The 23,513-nt window shown below is 40.1% G+C and overlaps 1 protein-coding gene across 1 annotated transcript; it reads right to left on the minus strand.

The window, feature by feature from the left end:
- Window positions 1-231: 231 nt before the first annotated feature.
- LOC119559650 lies at window positions 232-1,193 on the minus strand. The gene is made up of 3 exons (XM_037872697.1): window positions 873-1,193; window positions 674-817; window positions 232-576 (listed from the first exon to the last, which is right to left on the minus strand). Exons 1-3 carry the CDS (start codon window positions 1,191-1,193, stop codon window positions 232-234), a joined length of 810 nt encoding a protein of 269 aa, XP_037728625.1.
- Between the last annotated feature and the right edge of the window lie 22,320 nt (window positions 1,194-23,513).

The following is a 23,513-nucleotide window of genomic DNA, read 5'->3' on the forward strand; positions in this document are numbered from 1 at the left end:
ATATAAATTCCTTAATACTAAAAAAAACATTATTTTGAACTCATTTTAATAGAAAGCTAAAGGAAAAAACTGATGTTTTTTTTTTCATTTTTTTTTTCAAATAATACAGATATTTGTATTTTCTATAATAGCAAAATTTGTTTGAAAATCTTTGCGCTTTTTTTCGGCTTTATTTGGCAAAAAAATTAGCTTTTTTACCACCCTTGCCCCTCCGAAAACAGCTTTTTTTTCTCAGCAAATGTTGGCAACACTGGTCCGGTGCTCGGTGTCGGTGGGGACCCGGGGACCACTCTCCTCCCAGATTCGGGGCTCCTCCGTCGTCGCCGTCTCCTCCGCGGGTCCCTCCGGCCAGGTCCAGACGACCGTCTGCTGCCGCCTCCTTAACCCTTCGGCCACGAACGGCCGAGTACTGTGGCTCACGTGGGCCGCCGTGATGTCCGTCCGGATGTGGTGTCCCATCGGGTCCCCTTGCTGTTGCTGTGGCGGATCGGGTTGTTGCTGCTGGCTTTGCTCGCGTTGTGGCTGCTGCTCGAGTTGTTGCTGCCGTCGTTGTTCGGGCTGCTGCTGCGGTGGTGGCTGCTCGAGTTGTTCGGATTGCTGCTGCGGTGGTGGCTGCTCGCTTTGTTGCTGCTGTCGTCGTTCGGGCTGCTGCTGCGGTGGTGGCTGCTCGAACCTCGGCGTGGGTGGTCGTGCTGGCGTCCTCTGCGGTGATCCCTCGTACCGCGGTGTGGGTGGGACTTTGGGCAGCCACCGCGGGAGTCAGGGCGCCCAGTCTTCTGCCACTTCTGGTGGCGGGATGCAAGGCTCGGGCGTTTATCTCGGTGTGGGTGGGTACCCCGGGTTCTCCCACAGCTGCTGCTCCGCCGTCGCACCTCGCCTTTCCGGCGATATTCCAAGGTAGCCGCTGCCACGGACTCCGCAGGAGCCTGCTGGTCCTGGGGCGGCTCCTCGCTGGTCCATTCGACCTCCGCCGCGCCAGTCGGGATGCGGCCGTCGGCACGGTTGACGGCTCTGCGAAGCCGCCATCGCCGTTGCTCCACCCGCGGGTCTTCCACCAACTCGACGTCGCTGTCGGAGCTGATGACCGGCTCGGGAACGTCCCGCCCGGAGATCCGCCGCGAGGTTCGGGTAGGCCGGGCTGTCGACCATCCTTGCCCCGGGCTGGATCCTCCGGACGGCTGGTGGGCAGCCATCATCCTGCGCGCTTCGCTCATTTGAAGCCTGGGCTCCCTTCGACGACACCTCGGTTCCGAGCCTTCCTCTTTGCTTAATAAGGCCGCTATTTCCTTCGGCCTCTTCTTCTTCCTACCCAGATCTACGGTACAGCTCTTTGATCTGTGCCGTCTTCCCCCTTCGTTCGGCAGACTATTGATGCGTATCTTTTTCTTTCCTCCAATCAGTCCCAATCGAGTCTTTGGACGCTCTGGTTTTCTCCCTTTGTGTTCTTGACGTTCTCCTAATGTCCTTTACGTATTTCATTGCACCTTTGTAGTTGCCCTGTAGTATCAATGGAGATTCCTTGGATTTATCGTATTGTGTCCTTGTAGCTGGAGTTATCGTTGGAGCCACATCGTAGTTTCCCTTTCGAATCCTTGGAGGTATGCTTGGAGTGTGTACGTAGTATCCTTTGAGAATCCTTGGAGCTATCCTCGGACTCTTTCGTAGTAACCCTTAAGAATCCTTGGAGTTGTCCTTGGACTCTTTTCATAGTATCCTTTGAGAATCCTTGGACTCTTTTCGTAGTATCCTTTGAGTATCCTTGGAGATATCCTTGGACTCTTTTCGTAGTATATACTTGGACTCTTTTCGTAGTATCCTTTGAGAATCCTTGGAGATATCCTTGGACTCTTTTCGTAGTATCCTTTGAGAATCCTTGGAGATTTCCTTGGAATCTTTTCGTAGTATCCCTTGAGAATCCTTGGAGATATCCTTGGAGTCTTTTCGTAGTATCCTTTGAGAATCCTTTGAGATATCCTTGGACTCTTTTCGTAGTATCCTTTGAGAATCCTTGGAGTTATCCTTGGACTTTTTTCGTAGTATCCTTTGAGAATTCTTGGAGATATCCTTGGACTCTTTTCGTAGTGTCCTTTGAGAATCCTTGGAGTTATCCTTGTTGTTTTGCGTCTGTTGTGCTGCTTGTTGTAGCCGATCGCTTGTGTTTTCCGTTTGTTGCTGTTTCAGCTCGCTTACGTGGATGCTCCGCTCTTTCTTTGTGTTTATGTGTCGTATTTTGCAGATTACTGGGAACGCAAAACCCATGACTTGGTAAGGTCCGTCAATTTTGCTGGGAACCCCTCGGCCGCTTTTGATAAATGGTGTTCCTTGGCCCACACGACGTCACCCACCGTTGGCGTCCATTGCCTCCTCCTTAGGTTATAATGCCTAGCCTGATCGTGGGATGCTTTCTCCAGATACCGCCTTACAGTCTCTCTCTCCACAATTTCTCTGAGTTTGTTGGCCTTCTCCTCCGGGGTCTCAGTCGGTCGTCCGGTCCCTACGGTCTCTCTGTCGTATAGGGCGCTCGGTAGTCTTGGTTCTCTGCCTTGGGCAATGAACGACGGTGTGTAACCTGTGGATTCTGAAACGCTCGTGTTTATTGCCAGCATGATTTCCGGCCATTTTTCCTCCCAGTTTCTTTGGTTCTGCCCTGCGAACTGCGCTATCATTGTCTTCACCGTCCTATTTGCTCTCTCAGTCGGGTTCTCCCGTGGGGTGTATGGAGCTGTGAACTGTTGCTTGGTTCCCATTTCGGACAGAAAACTCTTGAAAATGTTGCTAGCGAACTGTACTCCGTTGTCCGTTATGACTACCTTCGGGACCCCATACCTCGCGACCATGCGTTCTCCGAAAGCTTTCTTTGGGGATTCGGCCGTCGCGCTTCGCAGCTGCACCAACTCAGTCCACTTGGAGAACCGGTCTATCAATACAAGCATCATTTGGTTGCCGTGCTTCGAACGCGGCAGGGGTCCGCACATACCGTAGCCTATGGTTCCTCTGGCACCTGCGTCAGCATTTTCCCAGCCATCTGCAACTGATTCGCCTTGAATCTCATGCATGTCTCGCATCCTCGCACGTGGGCTCGGACGTCTCTGTGCATTCCTGGCCAGTAATACCGGGGTGCCAGACGTGATATTGTCTTTCGGCTTCCTACATGGCCAGCCGCCGGTGAGTTGGGGTTCTCCTTCAGCACCGTTTCCCGTAGAGCTTTCGGAACGCACATCTTCCATGTTGCGAAATCCTCGCTGCCCGCCCTATGAGGTATATTCCCGTACAGGGTGTTACCCTCCATCACGTAGTCCGGATACTTTTGCGGCTGGGTCCTTATCTTTTCGCGCATTTCCTGAATCCAGCTGCATGCTGCAGAAGCTTCCGCCGCCGACATCTCCTTGCTCCCTCGAATAATTAAGTGGCCTCACCATCGTCTGCATGTCGATCATGTAGTATTTGAACGACTCGCTAAAGCCCGGCTTCCGTTGCCTGACCTGATCGGCCAGCCTGATAAAAAAGTCTCTCGGCAAAAAGTATGTGTGGAAACTATCTATGAACTCCGCCCAGGTTTTCCATTGTTTGTTGTTAACGATAAACCACTTCAAAGCCCTTCCCTTAAGCAATTCCGGCATCGCTCGGGGAGTCATGTCTAACTCCAAGCCGTATGTGTTGGCGGACCATTCCACCTTCTCCAGGAACTCGAACGGTTTTTCCGCCCTGTCGAACCTGAACGACCATTTTCGGACCTGTTTAGCGATGCTTGCATAGTCTGACTGACTGGGTTTCCTGTCTTGGCTTGACTCTCTCCTGTTTGCCTCTTTTTGTAAGGCCACCTGTGGTCTTCGGTACTTCCGACGGTCCTGGTTGTCTCGACGACCTCTCGCCTTGTTGACTCCAGTCCTGTAGCTCCCTGAAGATCCTTGCGCCTCCCTGAAGATGCCCGCTCGCTGCTCGTCCCTGACGCGTCGACTCGGTGACTGCTTGTGACGACTCGGACTCGCGAGGGGGATCAGCCGTGCGGGCTTAGGGAAGCGTCACCGTCCTCAGAGGGGGAGAACAGAAGCTGCGCTCTCCAGGATCACTCCTTTTGTCACAACGCCGCCTGTGCCTTGCTCTGTCCCAGATGGTCCCACAAGGCTTAACGCCAGGAAGCTGCCTTGCGCTTTACTTCGCTTCGAAGCCTAGTGTAAACGAACGTTCCACCCTAGCCTCACCCTTCTGCTTATTGTCCGGGACGTTCCGGCGTGGCTCGCTCTGTGTTGCGTGGTTGTCGTGATGTGGTGGCTGGCTTGCTGCTAATAAGGTCTTGCGCGCTGCTCCTGGCGGTGCTGCTAGCGCGGCTGGACGTCGCGTGGCTCTTGGTACTCGGGGTTCTGGGCGTACGCAGTACGAAACCGTAGGCTCTCCTGGACAACTCCACTCGAGACCGTACCGATCGACCGCTCTCGCTTCTGGCTAGTTATACTCGTTATTCTCCAGGTGTAACGCCAGGACTTAGTTGATAGGGTTAAACCGACCGCCTTGACCTGGCCGTGTCACGTATATCAATTTTGAAGCAGCGTTCTTGAATATAACCCTCTGAGTCCTACCATTCAAATAACTTGAAATCCAACTTAATAAATTACATTGAAATCAAATCTGATTTAATTTGAATTTGAGTCAAAGGCCTTATTAAAACTGTATATGTAACGCCAGTCCGAATTTTTTCTTAAATCCATTTATTACAATAGATGACAATTCAAGATCTTCGCTTAACAAAACCATGCTGACACGGTGATATTAGCGAGGAATATAAATGTTGCAAATGAGAAGTTATAATACGTTTAAATGCTTTAGGAATTGCCGACAATTTGGAAATACCTCTACAATTCTGGGCAGGCGGATGCCCCTTTTTTGCACCCTTTTTGTGAATTGAAAGAATAAAAGAGTCCTTCCAGATAGTAGGAAAAACTGATGATGAAATAGACAAATTAAAAAGTTTAAGAATCGGTTTACATATGGCTGACGCACAAAACTTAAGCACACACCCAGGGAGTCCATCTGGACCGAGAGAATAAGTTGGCGTTGTTGTTGCTAAGTCTCTTAAGAGAGAACTTTCCGTAATTACACGGGTAAAAATACAATTTTCCCTATTTAAGGGATTATGGTAGTTAGAATTTGACCAAGCAGCCGAAGTATAAGTAGTTAAAAAAAAACACCAAATAAATCAGCAATTTCAGAATCCGTCGATGCCGTCGAGTTTAAACGTACCGATGAAGGCAATGCCGACAACTTACGCCTGGCATTAACAAAGTTATAAAACTGCTTCGTATCATATGAAAATTCGAGTTTACATCGACTTAAATACATAGAATAGCAATGACTATTGAGAACATTAAAGTCCGATCGAGCCACCACATATTTCGAAGAATCAAATGGCTTAACCGATACTTTTTATAATTGTTAGTTTTAAGGTTTATAAGTCTTTGAAACGCATTGGTAAACCAAGAAGACCTGTTTAGCTTTAAAGGAAGCCTATCAGGAACGCATTCATTAAAAAAAGTATTTAACACTATATAGAATAGTTCAGTGGCACTTTCAATATCCATACAATTGTACAAGTCTGTCCAATTATATTGAGAAATCATATCGATAAGTTATTATAGTCACATTTTCGAAAACATCTCATTTTAGCTGGAGAAACTAATGGAGAGAGGGTATCAACGCAGGGAAGGCAGAATGTCAATTCAATTGTTGGATGATATCGGTCTTCAGTTACGACAAGAGCGTCAATTCTAGATACCGTGACTTCAGACGGGTCTGAAACAGCGTTTGAAAAGCTACGCTACTCTCGTAGTATTTCGTTTTGCTATTGCTATCGCTCCCTTTTTGACGATAGCCGTAGCAGAGCCATAGCAGGACAACGAGAAAGTATGTGCTCTGCTCTGGTAGCAGTTTTGTCGCTTGAGAAACTGTAGCAATAGCGGTAGCAGAAAATAAAGTTCTGTGCTCTGTGTAGCAGTAACGGTAGCAACAAATTGGTAGCGAGACGAGAGCAGAGCACATGCTATTTTTTCATGTGCTACGGCTCTCGCTTGTGTTTGTTTTTTTTATTTTCTGCACCTTTCTTATGCACCGATTTTCTTTTACTTGTCGCTTTGCCAGAATGAGAAAGAAAATATTTTCTGTCAGAATAAAGTGGTTTGAAATAAGAAAATAATATAAGTATTCAAAAACAAAAAATCAAAATAAAAAACTTATATTCATTCACAGTCTTCAGATTAAAACAAAATTAAAAATGAAAAGTCACAGTATTCAAATTAATGTATTAACTAAATGTTAATTAAATATAAAAAAGTAAAAAGGAATAAGAACCTATGCATTTAGAAACACGAATCACCCCTCTTCTTCTTCGTCTTCAAATAAACTTAAATTGTCAATGGCACTATCCAAGTGAGTTGAGTTAAGCCGGACAAGAAGAATGTTTTCTAATGTTTCGTGACTTAATCGATTTCGGTTATCCGACAACACCAGTTTTAAAGACGAAAACGCCCGCTCTATTGTTACCTACAAATATTAAGAAATTTAAACACTTGTTAATAAATTTTTTGTTTAAAATTAAGTTATAATTCTTACTTGAGTTGGTGGTATAGCAAAACATATTTTGCTTAGGGCATAAAGCTCTGGATCGCTTAATTTCCTTACTTTCCAGAAATTTAAAACATTTTCACTAGATTTCATATACGGCAATTTCAACGATTCATTCTTTCCATGGACATCTGTTGACTCATTCGGAACAATGTTAGCACTTAAAAAGTCGTCCAAAAGATCGAAATTATTTGCTTTATGTACAGTATCCGAAGCCATTGAATTATTTGATGATACTAAATTTGGAATGGGGCTGTGGATTTTAATTTGTGCCCACAATTTCTTTAGAAAATGAATAGCTCTTTCCCCTTGTGAGCCGTCCAGGATATGATGAAATCTTGGGTCCAGGTATAAGCAAGCGTCGAAGCCAACATTTGATACTAATTTTTTTGTTCTTACTTCCATACTTTCAAGAAGCGTCTCTCCAATCGTATAAAGAATTGATTCTTTACCTAAAGCGCTGGATGCTAAAATCTGTTTTGTTGACAACTTGCAAACCAGCCACAGAGCATAAAAATTCCCATAGTGCAATTGTTCTTGTTGAAACTGGACTATAGTTTTTTGCAGAGGAGCCATAATTGTAACGTAGGAGTCCATGAACTCCCATAACTCTTCATTTACAACGAAATAGTCGTCTTTTGATTTATTTTCAACAGTTTCAATAGGGCATAATATAGCTTTTGCTTTATTGAGTAGGTCAATCATATTATATGTTGATCCCCATCTAGTTGGACAATCCAATTGAGGTAATTTATAATTTTTTAGCTCAAAAAAATTACGGTAACCGTTTGATTGCTTCCGAATGTGTTTGGTAAAATTGCGGCAGGTTAACAAATACTCTCTTATACTTGCATTTTTTGTTACATCAAGTGCATAAAGCTGTCCAGTGTGTGCTGCACATCGACATATTTGTATTTCACCCACATACATATTTTCCGTTTTTTCGAAAAGGTCGACTTGCTTTGTGTACTCAATGTTCTCTTCAATACAGACTTCGTCAATATCCTCATCGCTCATATGCATTTCTGATAAAATTTTCGAAGTTTTTATCATATTGGCCCCATTATCCGATGTAATTGATACAATTTGGGTCAGGGCTATTTCGTATTTGTCTAAAACAGCTATAATTTCTCTAGCAAGATTTTGGGATGTACTTGAACCTGCTCCTTTGAGTTCCACCATTCCAAGAATTCGCGATTTTATTTCTTGCTTGCTGACGAATTGAGCACTGATGCCGAATATATTTCGATCAAGCCGCGTTGCACTATCTATTTTTAAAGAAAGCAGTCGATTTTTACATTCTTGATGTATTTCAAGTCTAACACTCGCTGCTACCTGTTTTAGAACAGACTTGCACTTGCTTCTGTTCAAAATAATGTTTTTTCCGCTTTTTTCGTTAAGACCTTGACATATGGGGTCAATTATGTTGCGCATATTAGTTGAGTTTAGCACATGGAACGGAATGCTGTCTTCAGTGACAAGACCAATGTATGACCGGATTAAATTTTTTTTATTGATTTTAACTTTAATTACTTGAGGTTTCACGGTTTTTTTGGTCTGCATGCAACCAGAATCATTTTCTTGCTCAGGTCGGATGTCATGCAATTGTAAATGTTTCTTTAAATTAAAAACACGGTCGTTTTTTATAATTCGGAAACATGTTTTGCATTTAACGTGTTCGGAATCTATCTCCTCGTAATATTTTAAAATGTTGATACTTTTCTTTGCCGGTGTCATGTTTACGCAATCAATCAAAACTCAAAAGTGCCAAAATATTTTCTTTAAACAACAAAGTGACGAGTAAAAGAAAATCGGTGCATAAGAAAGGTGCAGAAAATAAAAAAAACAAACACAAGCGAGAGCCGTAGCACATGAAAAAATAGCATGTGCTCTCCTTTCGTCTCGCTACCAATTTGTTGCTACCGTTACTGCTACACAGAGCACAGAACTTTATTTTCTGCTACCGCTATTGCTACAATTTCTCAAGCGACAAAACTGCTACCAGAGCAGAGCACATACTTTCTCGTTGTCCTGCTATGGCTCTGCTACGGCTCTCGTCAAAAAGGGAGCGATAGCAATAGCATAGCAGTATTTGTATTCATCTCGCTGCTACGGAGTAGTAATTGCAAACACTGGTCTGAAACAAACACAAGATCTAATTGTCTATTTAATGAGTTTCGTATAAAGCTTACTTGCTGTAACGATAATTCTAAAAGGCCATCTACAAAATCATGGACGGATAAGGGTTTGGCGACAAGTAAGTCAGTAGGAGGAGACCAAGAAATATCAGGGAGATTAAAGTCATCCCAAAACAATCAAAAGGTCTCTGTTAGAAAGAAGGGATAGAACAGATTTTATCGCAGACAGATGGTGCTCATAAATTATTTAATCAGAGCCAGGTGGAATATAGGAACATGTAACAATTTTAATTTCGTTAGGGATATCAGAGTGAGTTCTCTCAGATGTTAGGCTAGAGGTAACGGCAATCAGCAGACCGCCCCCCCCCCCCCTACGTGGGGAGCTATCCGTCCTATAGGCATTGAAATCAGATATCTCTGGTTTTAGCCAATTCTCTGTGAAAGCCAAAATATCAGCAGTAAATGCAGAGGAGTCAGCATAAAGCTTAAGTAGCTTCTTAATAAGGCCCCTAACATTTTGATAAGCCAAAAATAAACTTTTTAGTATTTTGGAGCAGTGGAAGGCCTGTTATTTGTTCTGGGAACAAATTATTTTATTACCAAATCATCATTAAGCCAAAAGCTTTCCGAAAGTAGTACCTTAAGCACATCAGGCGGAGAAAATATTTTGAAAGACGATATACTACGAGCGTATGAAAATCGAAATTGTTCAACTAAAATATATTCTCGGATGGGAATTTTTCACGTATAAATTCCAAAACATCCTCAGATGTGTCTGGGGTGAAAAAAAAAACAAATCTGGGGGTAACAAATAATTGCTTCCTATGTGGAACAACTGACAGTTTCTTACGTCCCCCAGCAGCAGACTGAACCTCACTAAGCTGAGAGCCAGAAACGGTACCTTCTGTACCTAAAGGTACGGTCGGCACCGTAGCCAGCACTGAAGATTTTTTTGCCACCAGACTTTCAGGAACAGTGACTTGAACAATATGAGCTTCCGCTTAACAAGACCCTTGATCGCGATTTATTTCGCTCGAACATAGTCCATTATGTTCCTTGATGTTATGGGTGACATCGCGAAATCCTTCGCAGTCCAATAGTATAAATGGTCTACCATTAGGGCTGACTATTTTTACGAGAAACTTAGCATTTTCTACCATTTTGTTCCGGCTTATTAATAGGGTTGTATTTTAATGTATCAACTGCTTCTTTATGTTTCGCAATTAAATGCCGCCTTGAATTAGTTAAATGGTGTCCAGCCAGTTTGGCGCTACATACGTTGCAAGTGGATTGGTTGACCGTTTTATCGAACTTAAAAAAAAGTGCACCTCCCTTTTCTTTTAAATTAATTAGCACAAAACACTTGAACTTTGGAGCAGCGTCTGTCCAGCTCAATTTAGTCATTAAGACTGACAAAAAAATTTTACCGAGCTATACGAGAGCACACATACATACATACATGCCGAGCTATACGACCCTGCAAGCATTTTCTATCGCGGAAGGCACTATTAAGTGACTTCTAGAAGATAAAAACGATCGTCCGCGATATCGCATTCGGATCGCGGAAGTGACTCCCGTCGGGAAGAAAGAGCTATACGAGAGCTTGAGAGGGACACTTAAATATGTTAAGCAATTAAAAACATTTAGAAAAAACGAAGCTATATTTTGTAAACGCACAAATATGATACAAAACCGCACTGTCCACAGACAAATCGCGCAACGAAATGACGCTCGGGCAAAAAAAACTAGCGTGGGTCAAAAGGAAGACCCGAGAAATTTTCCGAAAAAAGGGGGTAACGGAAAATTACCGCGACCTCTTTTTATCGCGTGATTTACCCACTACTATCGTCTTTCTATCGCGCAGAAGTGTCTCAGAAGTTACTTCTTCGCGATCCCGACCCTTTTTGTTTTTGTAAAATGTGTACTATCGTCTTTCTATCGTCCAGAAGTGACTCAGAAGTTACTTTTTCGCGATACATGTATATTTTATTTTTGTAAAATGAGTACTATCGCCTTTCTATCGCGCAGAAGTGTCTCAGAATTTACTTCTTCGCGATCCACTTTTGTAAAATGTGTACTATCGCCTTTCTATCGTCCAGAAGTGACTAAGAAGTGACTTCTCCGCGATATATGTATAATTTGTTTTTGTAAAATGTGTTCTATCGTGTTTCTATCGCTCAGAAGTTACTTAAAAGTGACTTCTGGACGGCAGGCGATAGAAATATCGCCCTTTTGCTTGCAGGGGACCGAACAAACAAAGTCTCTCACCGGTTGAACAGAGCAAATCTAAGGCAAACGAAATTTTAGGGTTGTTCATTAACAGCTTCGCATGGGGTCAGTTTGTGAGTGGCTTTTTTCTGACAGCAAGCACAAGTGAGACCTTTTTTACGAGCTATGCTTAAAATAAATTATAATTTATAATATATATAATTTTCTTTTTTCATGTACAAAAAAATTTGACACTAACCTCATCAGCTACTCCTTGCGCACTAATTTGCAGCTCTTCTAGCTCGGTTTTAGGAACCTGAGGAGTTGCCATTTCTTCTGATGGATCCGCCGGCATTCTGAAAAGATGCATAGTTGTTTTACATATTCAAATTACACTACATCTTATAAATATAAAACACTACAAGTTGGATAAGATTAATTGCTTCAAAACGAGCTGTTAATAAGGAATCTATTCCTTTTTGAAGTTAAAAACGTATTATAATTTATTTTCTCTTTCTTACACTTCTAAATATTTTATAGTAATATCAGTAAAACAATATTATCACGAATTTTACCATTTTTTGGGAAGAGACATTCAAATTTGGAACTTTGAATTTTTTAGGGAGTGTAGGGCAAAGTGACGAACTCGTCAAATCTCACATGTGACTTCACGCCAGCAGTTCCAAATAACTGTAGCCGTCTTCCTTTATCTTGTCGACAAAATATATTTATAATATTATGTCCCGTATCTTGTTCATGAAATGAATGTTCATGAATGATTATGGGCACTAGTTTACAAAATAATTTTTTTTAAATACCCCAAGGCGGATGATGGTAGTCTTGGTAGAGTTGGACCCCTAGATCGCAAACAAGAAGTACAAATACATAGTATATGGTTATTTTTTTAAATATTTTTAAAACAACGTTTGTTTTGGGACCACAAGCTATGCTTATGTAGGTAATATACACTGACGAGCAAAACTGTAACACGAGTTCTATACTCCAACTTCAAAGGTCTGTATCTTCTGTTCTTATTTATGAACGCTAAAAATCTTAGTCATCTTTTGTTGGTATATTCATACACTAAGTTTCAAGAAAATTAAATAAAACCAATTAAACCATTTCATAATAGGGGTTAAAAATGTTAAAGCAAACTGCTAAAATAGTTAAATGTTACAGTTTTGCATCGCGGTTATTTTGAAAACAAATATTTTTATGAATCATTTTTTAATAGTGTGTCCACAACCCTTTTTACTTTTTAAGTTCTACGTGATTTGGCATACTTTGGGTGTAGCGTTCCATCAATTCGGGGAGAATAGCATACCATACATCCTTTGTCATCTCCCACAGCTCCCAAATTCCACTTGGAGGAACTGTATATTTCGACAATTGCGATTTCACATGACTTTATAAATTTTCAATTGGTTTCATATCCATATGACGTATGGTGAGTGAGAGTGTAAGTCTTGATGAAACGTTTAAATCTATGTAGGAAAGAAGCTTATAAACAAACATTATGGCATTGCAAGTTCTACGGTGTTGTAAGATGGTAGATGGTATAAGATGGTAGAATCTACCAGAATCACCGGCAAGATTACGCAGTGCAAACATCAGAAATTGCTTTTGTGCAGATCCGATAAACGTTTGAGGCTCCTTATGGACTCCACACACAGGAACAATATTCCAGTATCGGACGTACTAAAGCTACCCTTCAGTTCTGCATTAGGGACGCGATGACATGGCTCAAGGCAAAAAGCTTTTTTGTTTTTTTTTTGTGCCTAAAACGCTGTGCCGCTGTTGACTGCCTACGAAAACGATCGTGCAACAAAGAGAGGCAGATATTCGAGGATTTCCCTCTATTTCTTGTCTTATAATCTGCCTGCACTCCGCGCTCGCAGAGACAAACTTCGACCGGTCCGGTTTTTTTTTGCGTTTTTTTTCTCGTAGAGCAGCGGCATGTGAATGCCTAATATTTTAGGAGCATTATTGTATATCGAAAAAAACACTAATATTGTTTTATAAAATTAAATTATTTTATTATAGTAAAATCATGTAAATTGTATTTACTTATAATGTTATGTTTACTTATTATACATTTTTATTACAATATAATTATACCCGTTACTCGTAGAGTAAAAGGGAAAGTAAGTAACAGGCAGAAGGAAGCGTTTCCGACCCCATAAAGTATATATATTCTTGATCAGGATCACTAGCCGAGTCGATCCGTCTGTCCGTCTGTCCGTATGAACGCTGAGATCTCGGAAACTATAAGAGCTACAATACTGGGATTAGGCATGCAGATTCCTGAGATTCCTGCGCAGCTCAAGTTTATTTCAAAAGAGTGCCACGTCCACTCTAACGCCCACAAACCGCCCAAAACTGTGGCTCCTACAGTTTTGATGCTAGAATAAAAATTTTAACTGAAATATATTGTTCTCATCAATACCTACCGATTGACTTAAAAAAAAGTTTGCCACGCCCACTTTAACGCCCACAAGCCGCCTACAAACTTCAAAAAATCGTAGATATGAACGCGGATATCTCGGAAAATATCAAAGATAGAGAAACGGGATTTCAGATTTAGATTCCGTAGGCTTGAGCGCAGCACAAGTTTGTTACGCGAATATGCCACGCCCACTCTGACGCCCAAAAACCGCCCAAGCCTGTGGCGCGCACAATTTTCCTGCTAGATAAAAAATTTTAACTGAAATGTATTGGTCTCGCTATAGTCGAGTACCTCGACTATCAGATACCCGTTACTCAGCTAAAGGGACCAAAGGAAAATGGAGATATGCAAGCAGCAAATGCGCCACCTACCGGCGGTAGACAGATTTAAGTGTTATGGGCCATTGTGAAATGAAATTATGCTGACCGAAGCAATTTGATTTAAAATTGGAACGCAATAGTTTGGGCTTAAAGTGTGAGAGCTTGGGCTTCAAACGGAAAGCGCGGTTTGGAAGTTAATGGCAATGGCAAAATCAAAACCAATGGCAAAGTCAACATAGCTGAGATTGCACAATGCAGCTCCAATCAGCTAAAATAACAAGTCGACCAATAAGCGGTGAATTTGAATCCGCAAGTTGACCCTATCAGAATCCAGAAGTGGGTTAGTTGCCTAAAACGAGGGGAAATATGTACCTAGATGGGAACACTAAGGTACATAAACCGAGAACCCGGAAGCAAAAGAAAAGCTCTAGCCAACAGTATTAAGGAAGTACACTTCATGGAAGAAAAACAGAAACTCATATACGGTCCGTCTAATACCCCACTATCGGTCAACTCGAGAAGAATTCCCGTTCATAACATTCACCGTGCAGAATAGTGATTCTCGGTTTAAGGACCCAAGGATAGGATCCAAAGTGTCTAAAGCAGACGCCAACGTGATCAACAACGTTGAGGTGATAGACCACACAGAAGATATAGAGCCTGATCGCTTTATCCTTGTGGGTCCTGATTATCCTTCGAGGAAATGATATTATATCTTCAAATGTGCAAGAGATCCGTACAGCGTCGCCGGGACCACGGACCTGAGCTCGAAAAGATCGTGGCTGTCACCACCAATTGGCCTGAGAGGAGCCGGGAATAAAACTAAAAGCAATACCCAAAACAATTAAACAATTATCAAAAAACAAGGAAGAACGCTATAGTCGAGTACCTCGACTATTAGATACCCGTTACTCAGCTAAAGGGACCAAAGGGAAATGGAGATATGCAAGCAGCAAAGCGAGATTGAAATGCGCCACCTACCGGCCGTAGACAGATTTTAGCGTTATGAGCGTTAGAGTGGGCGTAGCAAATTCGCATAAAAAACTTGCGCTGCGTACAAGGCTACGGAATCTCAATCTAAAATCCCAATTCTCTATCTTTGATAGTTTTCGAGATATCCACGTTCGGTTTGTGGGCGTGATTTTCTTAACCCACTCAGTAATTATTGAAAAGGACGAATTTGTGTGAAAATCTACTTTTTGAACTTTTTTCCTCGTCTTGAAATCTTAAACTTTTTGATGCAAAAAGTTTCTTCAAACAAAAAAAAATAGTAACTGCTAAAAGAATTTTTCAAAAATTATTTTGCTTACAACTTTTATGATTTTCTGAAAGTGACAATGTCGGAAAAAATTTGTATGAAAAAGAGAAAAATATGGCTCAAATGCATATTTCCAAACATTTTTAAAAAATCATAAAAAATTTAAGCAAAATGATTTTTGAATTTTTTTGCAGTTACTATTATTTTTGTTTGAAGAAACTTTTTACATCAAAAAATTTAAGATTTCAAGACGAGGAAAAAAGTTCAAAAAGTAGATTTCCACACAAATTCGTCCTTTTCAATAAGTACTGAGTGGGTTAAAAAAAGTATTGCATCATTCAAACGGCATTTAAATTATCTTTCCATTGATGCCAAAGTTAACAAGAAGTAAGTTCAAATTATAAGTATATTTAACTTTTGTTTTGTGAAAATACTTTTGACCACCCCTGTATGTGCACCAGGCCAACAACATAGGCCGTGTCAATCAAGAATAGTTATTTTTATAACTTCTTAGAAAACTAAAAGTATGTAAGCAACATATAGATTTATTTTCTTTCAAATTATTTCATTTACTTTTAGTCTGAACTCTAGGGATTGCACCTACTCACATATATATTATCCCTTTCTTAAGGTTATGCACCCGGGCACAAATCTTTTCAATAAAATTATAAAATGAACAGAAATATTAAATATTAAACTGGATGAAGGGGTCAAGAGTAATGACGTAACTGTCGACTGACGACAATGACATTAGGGGATCGTGTAGCACGCCCCACGACGATCCATTTGGCACACGATGTGTGTAGGGGTGGGTATGTGGCCGAAACACAGCCTGATCGTGTTTCGATAAAGCGACAGCTAAGCTTGTTGGGCAGTGTGGACAGAGGATCGACGAACTTTACACATTCTATCCACTTTTTAGGCACGATAAATTTATTCTCGATATATTGGAGAGGGAGTGGTTTGCAAAGAACCCATCCCATCAGAAGAGCTTTGCCGGCAGCCAGCGTGCCTGCTCTGGACTCAACTCCCTCGGCCCAAGTCCTTCTCAGAACTAGGGCACTAATATGCCGACGTAACATTCCACAAGTGGAACCTTTTTAAGTGTTGAATAACTCTCTCCCTTCTAAAATATTATGAATGTTGCTAAACGATCTCCTAATTCTGTTTAAAAACTTTTTCGTTAATAGGTTTTCCTAATTCTGTCCGTTGTTTTTTGGTTAAAAATATATTTTTGTGTTTGATAAAAGGTAAATAAATCAAGTATATAATGATTAAAATCAATTATATAAAGGAAATAGGTATTTTGGTATTATTAATTTTAATAAATGGATTTTAAATGTTAAATGTCCAAGGCGAGTTCCGAGTTATAATTCCCGTTGCTCGTAACGTGAAAGGGTAACAGTAAAATTACGTAACAGCTAGGAAGCGTTTCCGACTCTATAAAGTATATATGTATATTGTTAATCAGAATCAATAGCCGAATCGATCTAGCCATGTCCGTCTCTCCGTATGAACGCTGAGATCTCGGAAACTGTAAAAGCTTGAAAGTTGGGACTTGGCATACAGATTCATGGACTTCCTGCGCAGCGCAAGTTGGTTTCGGCAGGGTGCCACCCCCATTTTAACGCCCTCAATCGACGCGTAAGAGTGGGCGTGGCACTCTACTGAAAAAAAACTTGGAGGAGATTCTGAGTTTTCTGGACCTTGGAAAATTTATTCCAGAGTTAGGAAATAAAACAGACCCATTGCGACGACTGCTCAAAAAGGATGAGAAGTTCATCTGGGGTGCTAAGGAACAGGATGCGTTTGATAAACTAAATTCCTGTCTGGCGAAAATTCCAAACTTGCATTATTTCAATCCAAAGCACAAAACACAGTTAATTGCAGACGCTTGTCCGGTTGCATTAGGAGCTGTATTGCTACAATTTCATGGAGACGATGAACCGAAAATAATATCTTTTGCTATTCGAAGCCTGACAGATGTCGAAAAGCGCTATTCGTAGACCGAGAAGGAGAGCCTATCATTAGTGTGGGCAGTGGAAAAATTCTTCTAGACTAGAGACCATTTTTAAACCATCTTCGAAGCCACCGGCGAGAATCGAAAGATGGCTTCTCAGCCTCCAAGCTTTCAAATTCATAGTCAAATATAAAACCGGAAAGGAGAACATTGCGGATACCTTATCTCGACTGTGTAAATTGAACCAAGGATATTGCTACGACATGAAAGGAGAACATAGCATTCTCCACGTAATCGAAAACGCGACTCCGTCGTCCATGACGATCACTGAAATTCCACAGAAAAGCATTCACGACGGGGAGATCATAGATGCAATGTCGTACCTGCAGGACGAATCGTGAAACACATCATCGTCAAACAGTCTGTTTCCGTTCAGACATGAACTCTCACTTATTGGATCTATTATGATGCGAGGAACCCGCATAGTTATTCCATCGGCGTTAAGACAGGTGATTCTAACGTTGACACACGAAGGCCATCCAGGAGAGTCAGCTATGAAGCGACGATTACGGTCCAAGGTATGGTGGCCACAAATAGATCGAGACGCGGAGAAATTCGTAAAATCTTGCAGAGATTGCATAATGGTATCGCAAGCATTAAGCCCCACTGCTATGAAACAAACCACATTTCCAGAAGGACCATGGATTGTTGTAGCTACAGACCTATTGGGATCGTTACCTAACAACGAACACATCCTAGTTTTCATCGACTATTATTCGAGGTATATGTAATACAAGTTTCTAAAATCGATCTCATCAATGTCGTGAATCTGTGCCATGAAAGAAATTTTCACCAGATTAGGCTATCCTAAAAAGCTAAAAACTGACAACGGAAGACAATATGTTAGTGCAGAATTTAAGGAGTACTTTAAGCAATGCGGAATAGAGCAAGTAACATCGCCACCTTATTGGCCTCAAGCCAATGGACAAGTTGAGAATATGAACAGGTCGTTAGAAAAAGGCTAAAAATTGCATACACCAACAAGAAGAAGTTTAAAGGAAGAATTCAATCATTTGTTATGATGTATAATGTGACTCCCCATGGAACCACAGGGTCTGCACCAACGGAATTAATGTTCAATCGAGTAATAAGAGACAAAATTCCGGGTGTTCAGGACTTAATGGGAGAATACAGTGACTCAGTAGAAAGAGACCGTGATTTGGTAAACAAACAGAAGGGCAAAGAATATGCCGACAAGAGGAGAGGAGCCAAAGAAATCAATGTTGAAGTGGGAGACAAGGTTTTTCTTAAAAATGTAATTTTTCCCCACAAGCTTACACCAAATTTTTACACCACTGAATACGTCGTAGAAGAATACGGTAGACAGATTTAAGCGTTATGGGCGTTAGGGTGGGCGTAGCAAATTTTTTTGGTTCAATCGATAGGTATTGACAAGACCAATACAGTTCAGTTAAAATTTTGTATCTAGCATGAAAATTGTGGGCGCCACAGGCTTGGGCGGTTTGTGGGCGTTAGAGTGGGCGTGGCATATTCGCGTAACAAACTTGCGCTGCGCACAAGGCTACGGAATCCAAGTCTGAGATCCCAATTCTCTATATTTGCTAGTTTCCGAGATATCCACGTTCATATTTACGATTTTTTGAAGTTTGTGGGCGTAAAAGTGGGCGTGGCAAACTTTTTTTTGGGTCAATCGATAGGTATTGATGAGAACAATACATTTTAGTTAAAAGTTTTATTCTAGCATCAAAACTGTAGGAGCCACAGCTTTGGGCGGTTTGTGGGCGTAAGAGTGGGCGTGGCACTCTTCTGAAACAAACTTGCGCTGCGCAGGAATCTCAGGAATCTGCATGCCTAATCCCAGTATTGTAGCTCTTATAGTTTCCGAGATCTCAGCGTTCATACGGACAGACGGACAGACGGACATGGTTAGATCGACTCGGCTAGTGATCCTGATCAAGAATATATATACTTTATGGGGTCGGAAACGCTTGCTTCTGCCTGTTACATACTTTCCGACGAATCTAGTATACCCTTTTACTCTACAAGTAACGGGTATAAAAATAAATAATTACAACTGAAATTATATTTGCTGCTAAGCGCTCAACATGTGCTGAATGTGTGCTTTTTCTGCTGCTTAAACGAGCGATCAACGTCTGCTGAATGTGTGCTTTCTCTGCTGCCTAATCGAGCGCTCAACGTGTGCTGAATGTGTGCTTTTTCTACTGCCTAATAGAGCGCTCAAAGGGGTGCTCAAAAAAGCGCTCAATGAGTGCTAGTTTTTGTGCACTGATGAACCCTAGGACATGCCTATGTGAATTTGAGCATTCAATCCCATATAAATGGTGAGTGATGAACTTTTAAATTGAGTGCTCAATCAGCGCTGAATGGTACTGCAGGTTATGTATTGGGAAAGCCATGCGGTTTGTATTCCGCATTAGGCTTACTTAACAATAAGTAAATGATATCAAATTCATTTTAAATATGGATCAAATACGGATACGGAATATATAAAATATTTAATCTTAAGAACCCTCCTGTATATGTGTATACTCATGAAGATAAAAACTATGTTTAGCCAAAACAATGTTAATAAGTTATAACTTAAAAATAAATGATTTGAATTGAATAAAAGACAATAACAGAACTCTGTATTTATTTTTACAATTTGTACTTAATTTTTAGGGCACGTTTGCCCTAGAAATTAGGCTGGGGGTCAAATTGTGGGACACAAGTTTTAGGTCAATGCTGGCCCAACTCTTAGGCCGTAATATGCCTAAAATTAAGGCATTAGGTTTCCTTATATTTTTAGGCAGTTAATTGCCTAAAATATAGGCCAAAAATTGCACCAACTTTTAGGCCGTAAGATGCATAAAATGCAGACTTCGGGGTTTTCTTATATTTTTAGGCAGAAAATTACCTAAAATCTAGGCCAAAAATTGTCCACATTTTAGGCCATTTTGTAATTGTGGAAATTTTTGCAGAATCCGTTCTAATTACATTATGAAAAACAATGAAAATTAGAAATGCGGTTTCTAATTTAAAGAATTTAGAGAAGTTTTCATATTTGCTCGTTGTAAAATATTAGTTATTTTAATTAAATCAGCATAATGTTGTTCAATTGTGATTAAAAAATAAAAATTTTATCCATATAAACATGGCATGTTTTTACCACTTGTTCCCTTAAGATATTATCAATGAATTTTTAAAAAATTCTGATGAGTTTTTTAACCCGAAAACAATTTGTTAAAACTCAAATTTTACATTAATGATAGAAAATGCTTTTTTTCTGTAACTGAATCTTTCGTTAAAATTTTGTGGAATCCTGATTCCAAGTCAAATGTTGAGAAATATTTAACCATTTTTATATTAGCTAAAATTACAGATGGGTCTTGCATCGGTTATCCATCCGGTATGGTGTTTTCGTTTAAGCCTAGTACTCACATCGACGAAAACCGCGAGCTAACCATAGGAGTGAGTGAGAGGCAAATAGGCGGCTAACGCTTTTCGTCGGGTCTGTTTTTAAGCGCGGTACTCAGATGAGCTAAGGAAATACCAGCAAAAATACCAGATTCCGCGAGTGAATTTTCATTGAACGGCGTTAGCCGCGGCCCAAAGAATAAGAAATTTAGTTCTTGGCGGTGTTCGTGCAGAAGCAGTGGGGAATTAAAAAATTTTAAATGGAAGGAAACCCCCAAAAATGGTTATAGGAGGTCAGTACAGATGAAAAAGGACGCCCAATCCAAGCTGTTGCCCATTATTGTGGGACCTGACCGACAGGAAGCAATACCACGTCAGGGCAAATCCGCAGAACAGTTGAAGTGGTGGAGGAGATCCACTGGAGAACCCCAGTGGGAAGGAACATGCCGAGTGGGCCTTCGCTCTTTACATGGACATCCTGCCGGGCGTGTCCTCGCAAAGAAAGTAAGATCTGGCCAAAATAATTTGGTTTCGTTGTACTAATAGAAGAATCTTGTTAGCAGAACCACTAGTAATATGATCTCCGAAGACCTCTCCATTAGGACTCCGTACGCCATAATGACCAGCTACTTGTCAGCTTAAGCGGAGCTGGAGGACCCGCTGGCTTCTATAGGGAGGAGGAAAATAGGGCGCCCCCTTAGAAACAGTTGAAGAAGCCATGGCCAGCCATTGCCAGGATGCCACGACTTCCTGCAGCATCAGCGGATCAACCCCGATCCCAATCCGGCTCCCACTTCCTCAAGGTCCAATATGCCCATTGGGATTCGGAGCTAGACTGCGGTGGCACGGGAAAGATGGCAAAGCATTCGTGGGACGTTAAGAAAGCTTTAAACTACTTGTTTACATAAATAAAAACATTCGTTGAACATTCCTGTGATCTCGGAAACTATAAAAGCTACAATACTGGGATTAGGCTTGCCACGCCCACTCTAGCGCCCACAAGCCGCCCAAAACTGTGACTCCTACAGTTTTAATGCTAGAATAACAATTTTAAAGGAAATTTATTGTTCTTATCAATACCTATCGATTAGCCAAGAAAAAAAATTTCCACGCCCAATTTAACTACCACAAACCACAATTTTTTTGAAAAATTCTTTTTGAGTTACTATTATTTTTTTTTGAAGAAACTTTTTGCATCAAAAAATTTAAGTTTTCAAGTCGAGGAAAAAAGTTTAAATAGTAGATGCTTACACGAATTCGTCATTTTCAATAAGTACTGAATGGGTTAAGAATGTTTTGTAACATTCAAACGGCATTTAAATTACCTTTCCATTGATGCCAAAGTTTACAAGAAGTAAGTTCAAATTATACAAGGGTGGTCAAAAGTATTTTCACAAAAAAAAAGTTAAATATACTCATAATTTGAACTTACATCTTGTTAACTTTGGTATCAATGGAAAGGTAATTTAAATGCCGTTTGAATAATACTATACTTTTCTTAACCCATTCAGTACTTATTGAAAAGGACGAATTTGTGTGAAAATGGTTTTTTTGAACTTTTTTCCTCGACTTGAAAACTTAAATTTTTTGATGCAAAAAGTTTCTTTAAACAAAAATAATAGTAACTGCAAAAAGAATTTTTCAAAAATCATTTTGCTTATATTTTTTATGATTTTTTGAAAATGCTTAGAAACATGCATTTTAGGCATATTTTTCTCTTTTTCATACAAATTTTTTCCGACAGTGTAACCTTTAAAAAATCATAAAAAATATAAGCAAAATGATTTTTGAAAAATCCTTTTTGCAGTTACTATTATTTTTGTTTGAAGAAACTTTTTGCATCAAAAAATTTAAGTTTTCAAGTCGAGGAAAAAAGTTTAAAAAGTAGATGTTTACTCAAATTTTATGACTTTTTGAAAATGCTTAGAAACATGCATTTTAGCCATATTTTTCTCTTTTTCATACAAATTTTTTCCGACAGTGTCACCTTTAAAAAATCATAAAAAATATAAGCAAAATGATTTTTGAAAAATCCTTTTTGCAGTTACTATTATTTTTGTTTGAAGAAACTTTTTGCATCAAAAAATTTAAGTTTTCAAGTCGAGCAAAAAAGTTCAAAAAGGACATTTTCACACAAATTCGTCCTTTTCCATAAGTACTGAATGGGGTAAGAAATGTATTGTATCATTCAAACGGCATTTAAATTACCTTTCCATTGATACCAAAGTTAACAAGATGTAAGTTCAAATTATGAGTATATTTAACTTTTTTTTTGTGAAAATACTTTTGACCACCCTTGTATATACAAATGACTATATTTAACTTTTGTTTTGTTAAAATACTTATGCCGACCAGTATATTATAAGGTCGGTTTTTATAGTGGTCTATTGGGGGCCAGAGAAATAAGTATTTGCGCTTTTTCATTCCATTTCCCATTACTTTAGGGCTTAAGATAGAAACCATAACCCCTTTTCTAGAGCTTGTGATATAATCTTTTTCCTACAGCAACTATTTAAACTTTCCTGTTGTGGCGTTTCATCTCCTCCACATCTTCTTTAGCGATTATCGTATTGTTAAATGTTTTTGAAATTGCTGCACTACAACTTGCTAAACTACCAAGAGTCTACCAGTCACCAGACTGTCAATGTAATTGAACAGTATTTATTCATTTTTCATAGAACCTATTGATTGTTGAACTGACTTACGTGCAACTTTAATTGCACTCATGGTGTCTAATGGCTTTTGTTTTTAAATATCTTAGTAGCAACATTACTACCGGTCGAAAGGTTTGTCTTCTTCATTTTAGTATTCGTTATCTTTTTCCTCCCATTACGTTTAGATGCGCTTAATAAGCAAAAAACAAAAAAAATTAGTTTGAAATATTATGATTTAAGAAGTGAGAACAATATTAAACTGGGTACTGGATACTTGCATTTCCACAGTTTAACAAGAAATTTCTAGATCCCTTGCATTATCTTTGAATGGAAATAGGTGCATTATAAATACAAACTTATTTCCACTTATCGAAATGAATGGTCGATATGAGTGCACTCTTATATCCGATTCCAAATATTGATGAAAAAATATCTTTCACATCAGTAACAATGTTATTACAATTCCTACAGGATAT

The sequence above is a fragment of the Drosophila subpulchrella genome, unplaced genomic scaffold (assembly GCF_014743375.2).
Source record: "Drosophila subpulchrella strain 33 F10 #4 breed RU33 unplaced genomic scaffold, RU_Dsub_v1.1 Primary Assembly Seq28, whole genome shotgun sequence".
Lineage (NCBI taxonomy): Eukaryota > Metazoa > Arthropoda > Insecta > Diptera > Drosophilidae > Drosophila > Drosophila subpulchrella.

What these genes read in the sequence shown, in the direction of transcription:
- LOC119559650 (XM_037872697.1), bottom strand. Translation starts at nt 1,193, where the DNA reads ATGGCTGCCCACCAGCCGTCCGGAGGATCCAGCCCGGGGCAAGGATGG. An exon ending in AATATCGCCGGAAAGGCGAG is followed by an intron (nt 818 to 872) that starts GTGCGACGGCGG and finishes ACCCACACCGAG; the next exon opens with ATAAACGCCCGAGCCTTGCA. An exon ending in GCACGACCACCCACGCCGAG is followed by an intron (nt 577 to 673) that starts GTTCGAGCAGCC and finishes CAACTCGAGCAG; the next exon opens with CCACCACCGCAGCAGCAGCC.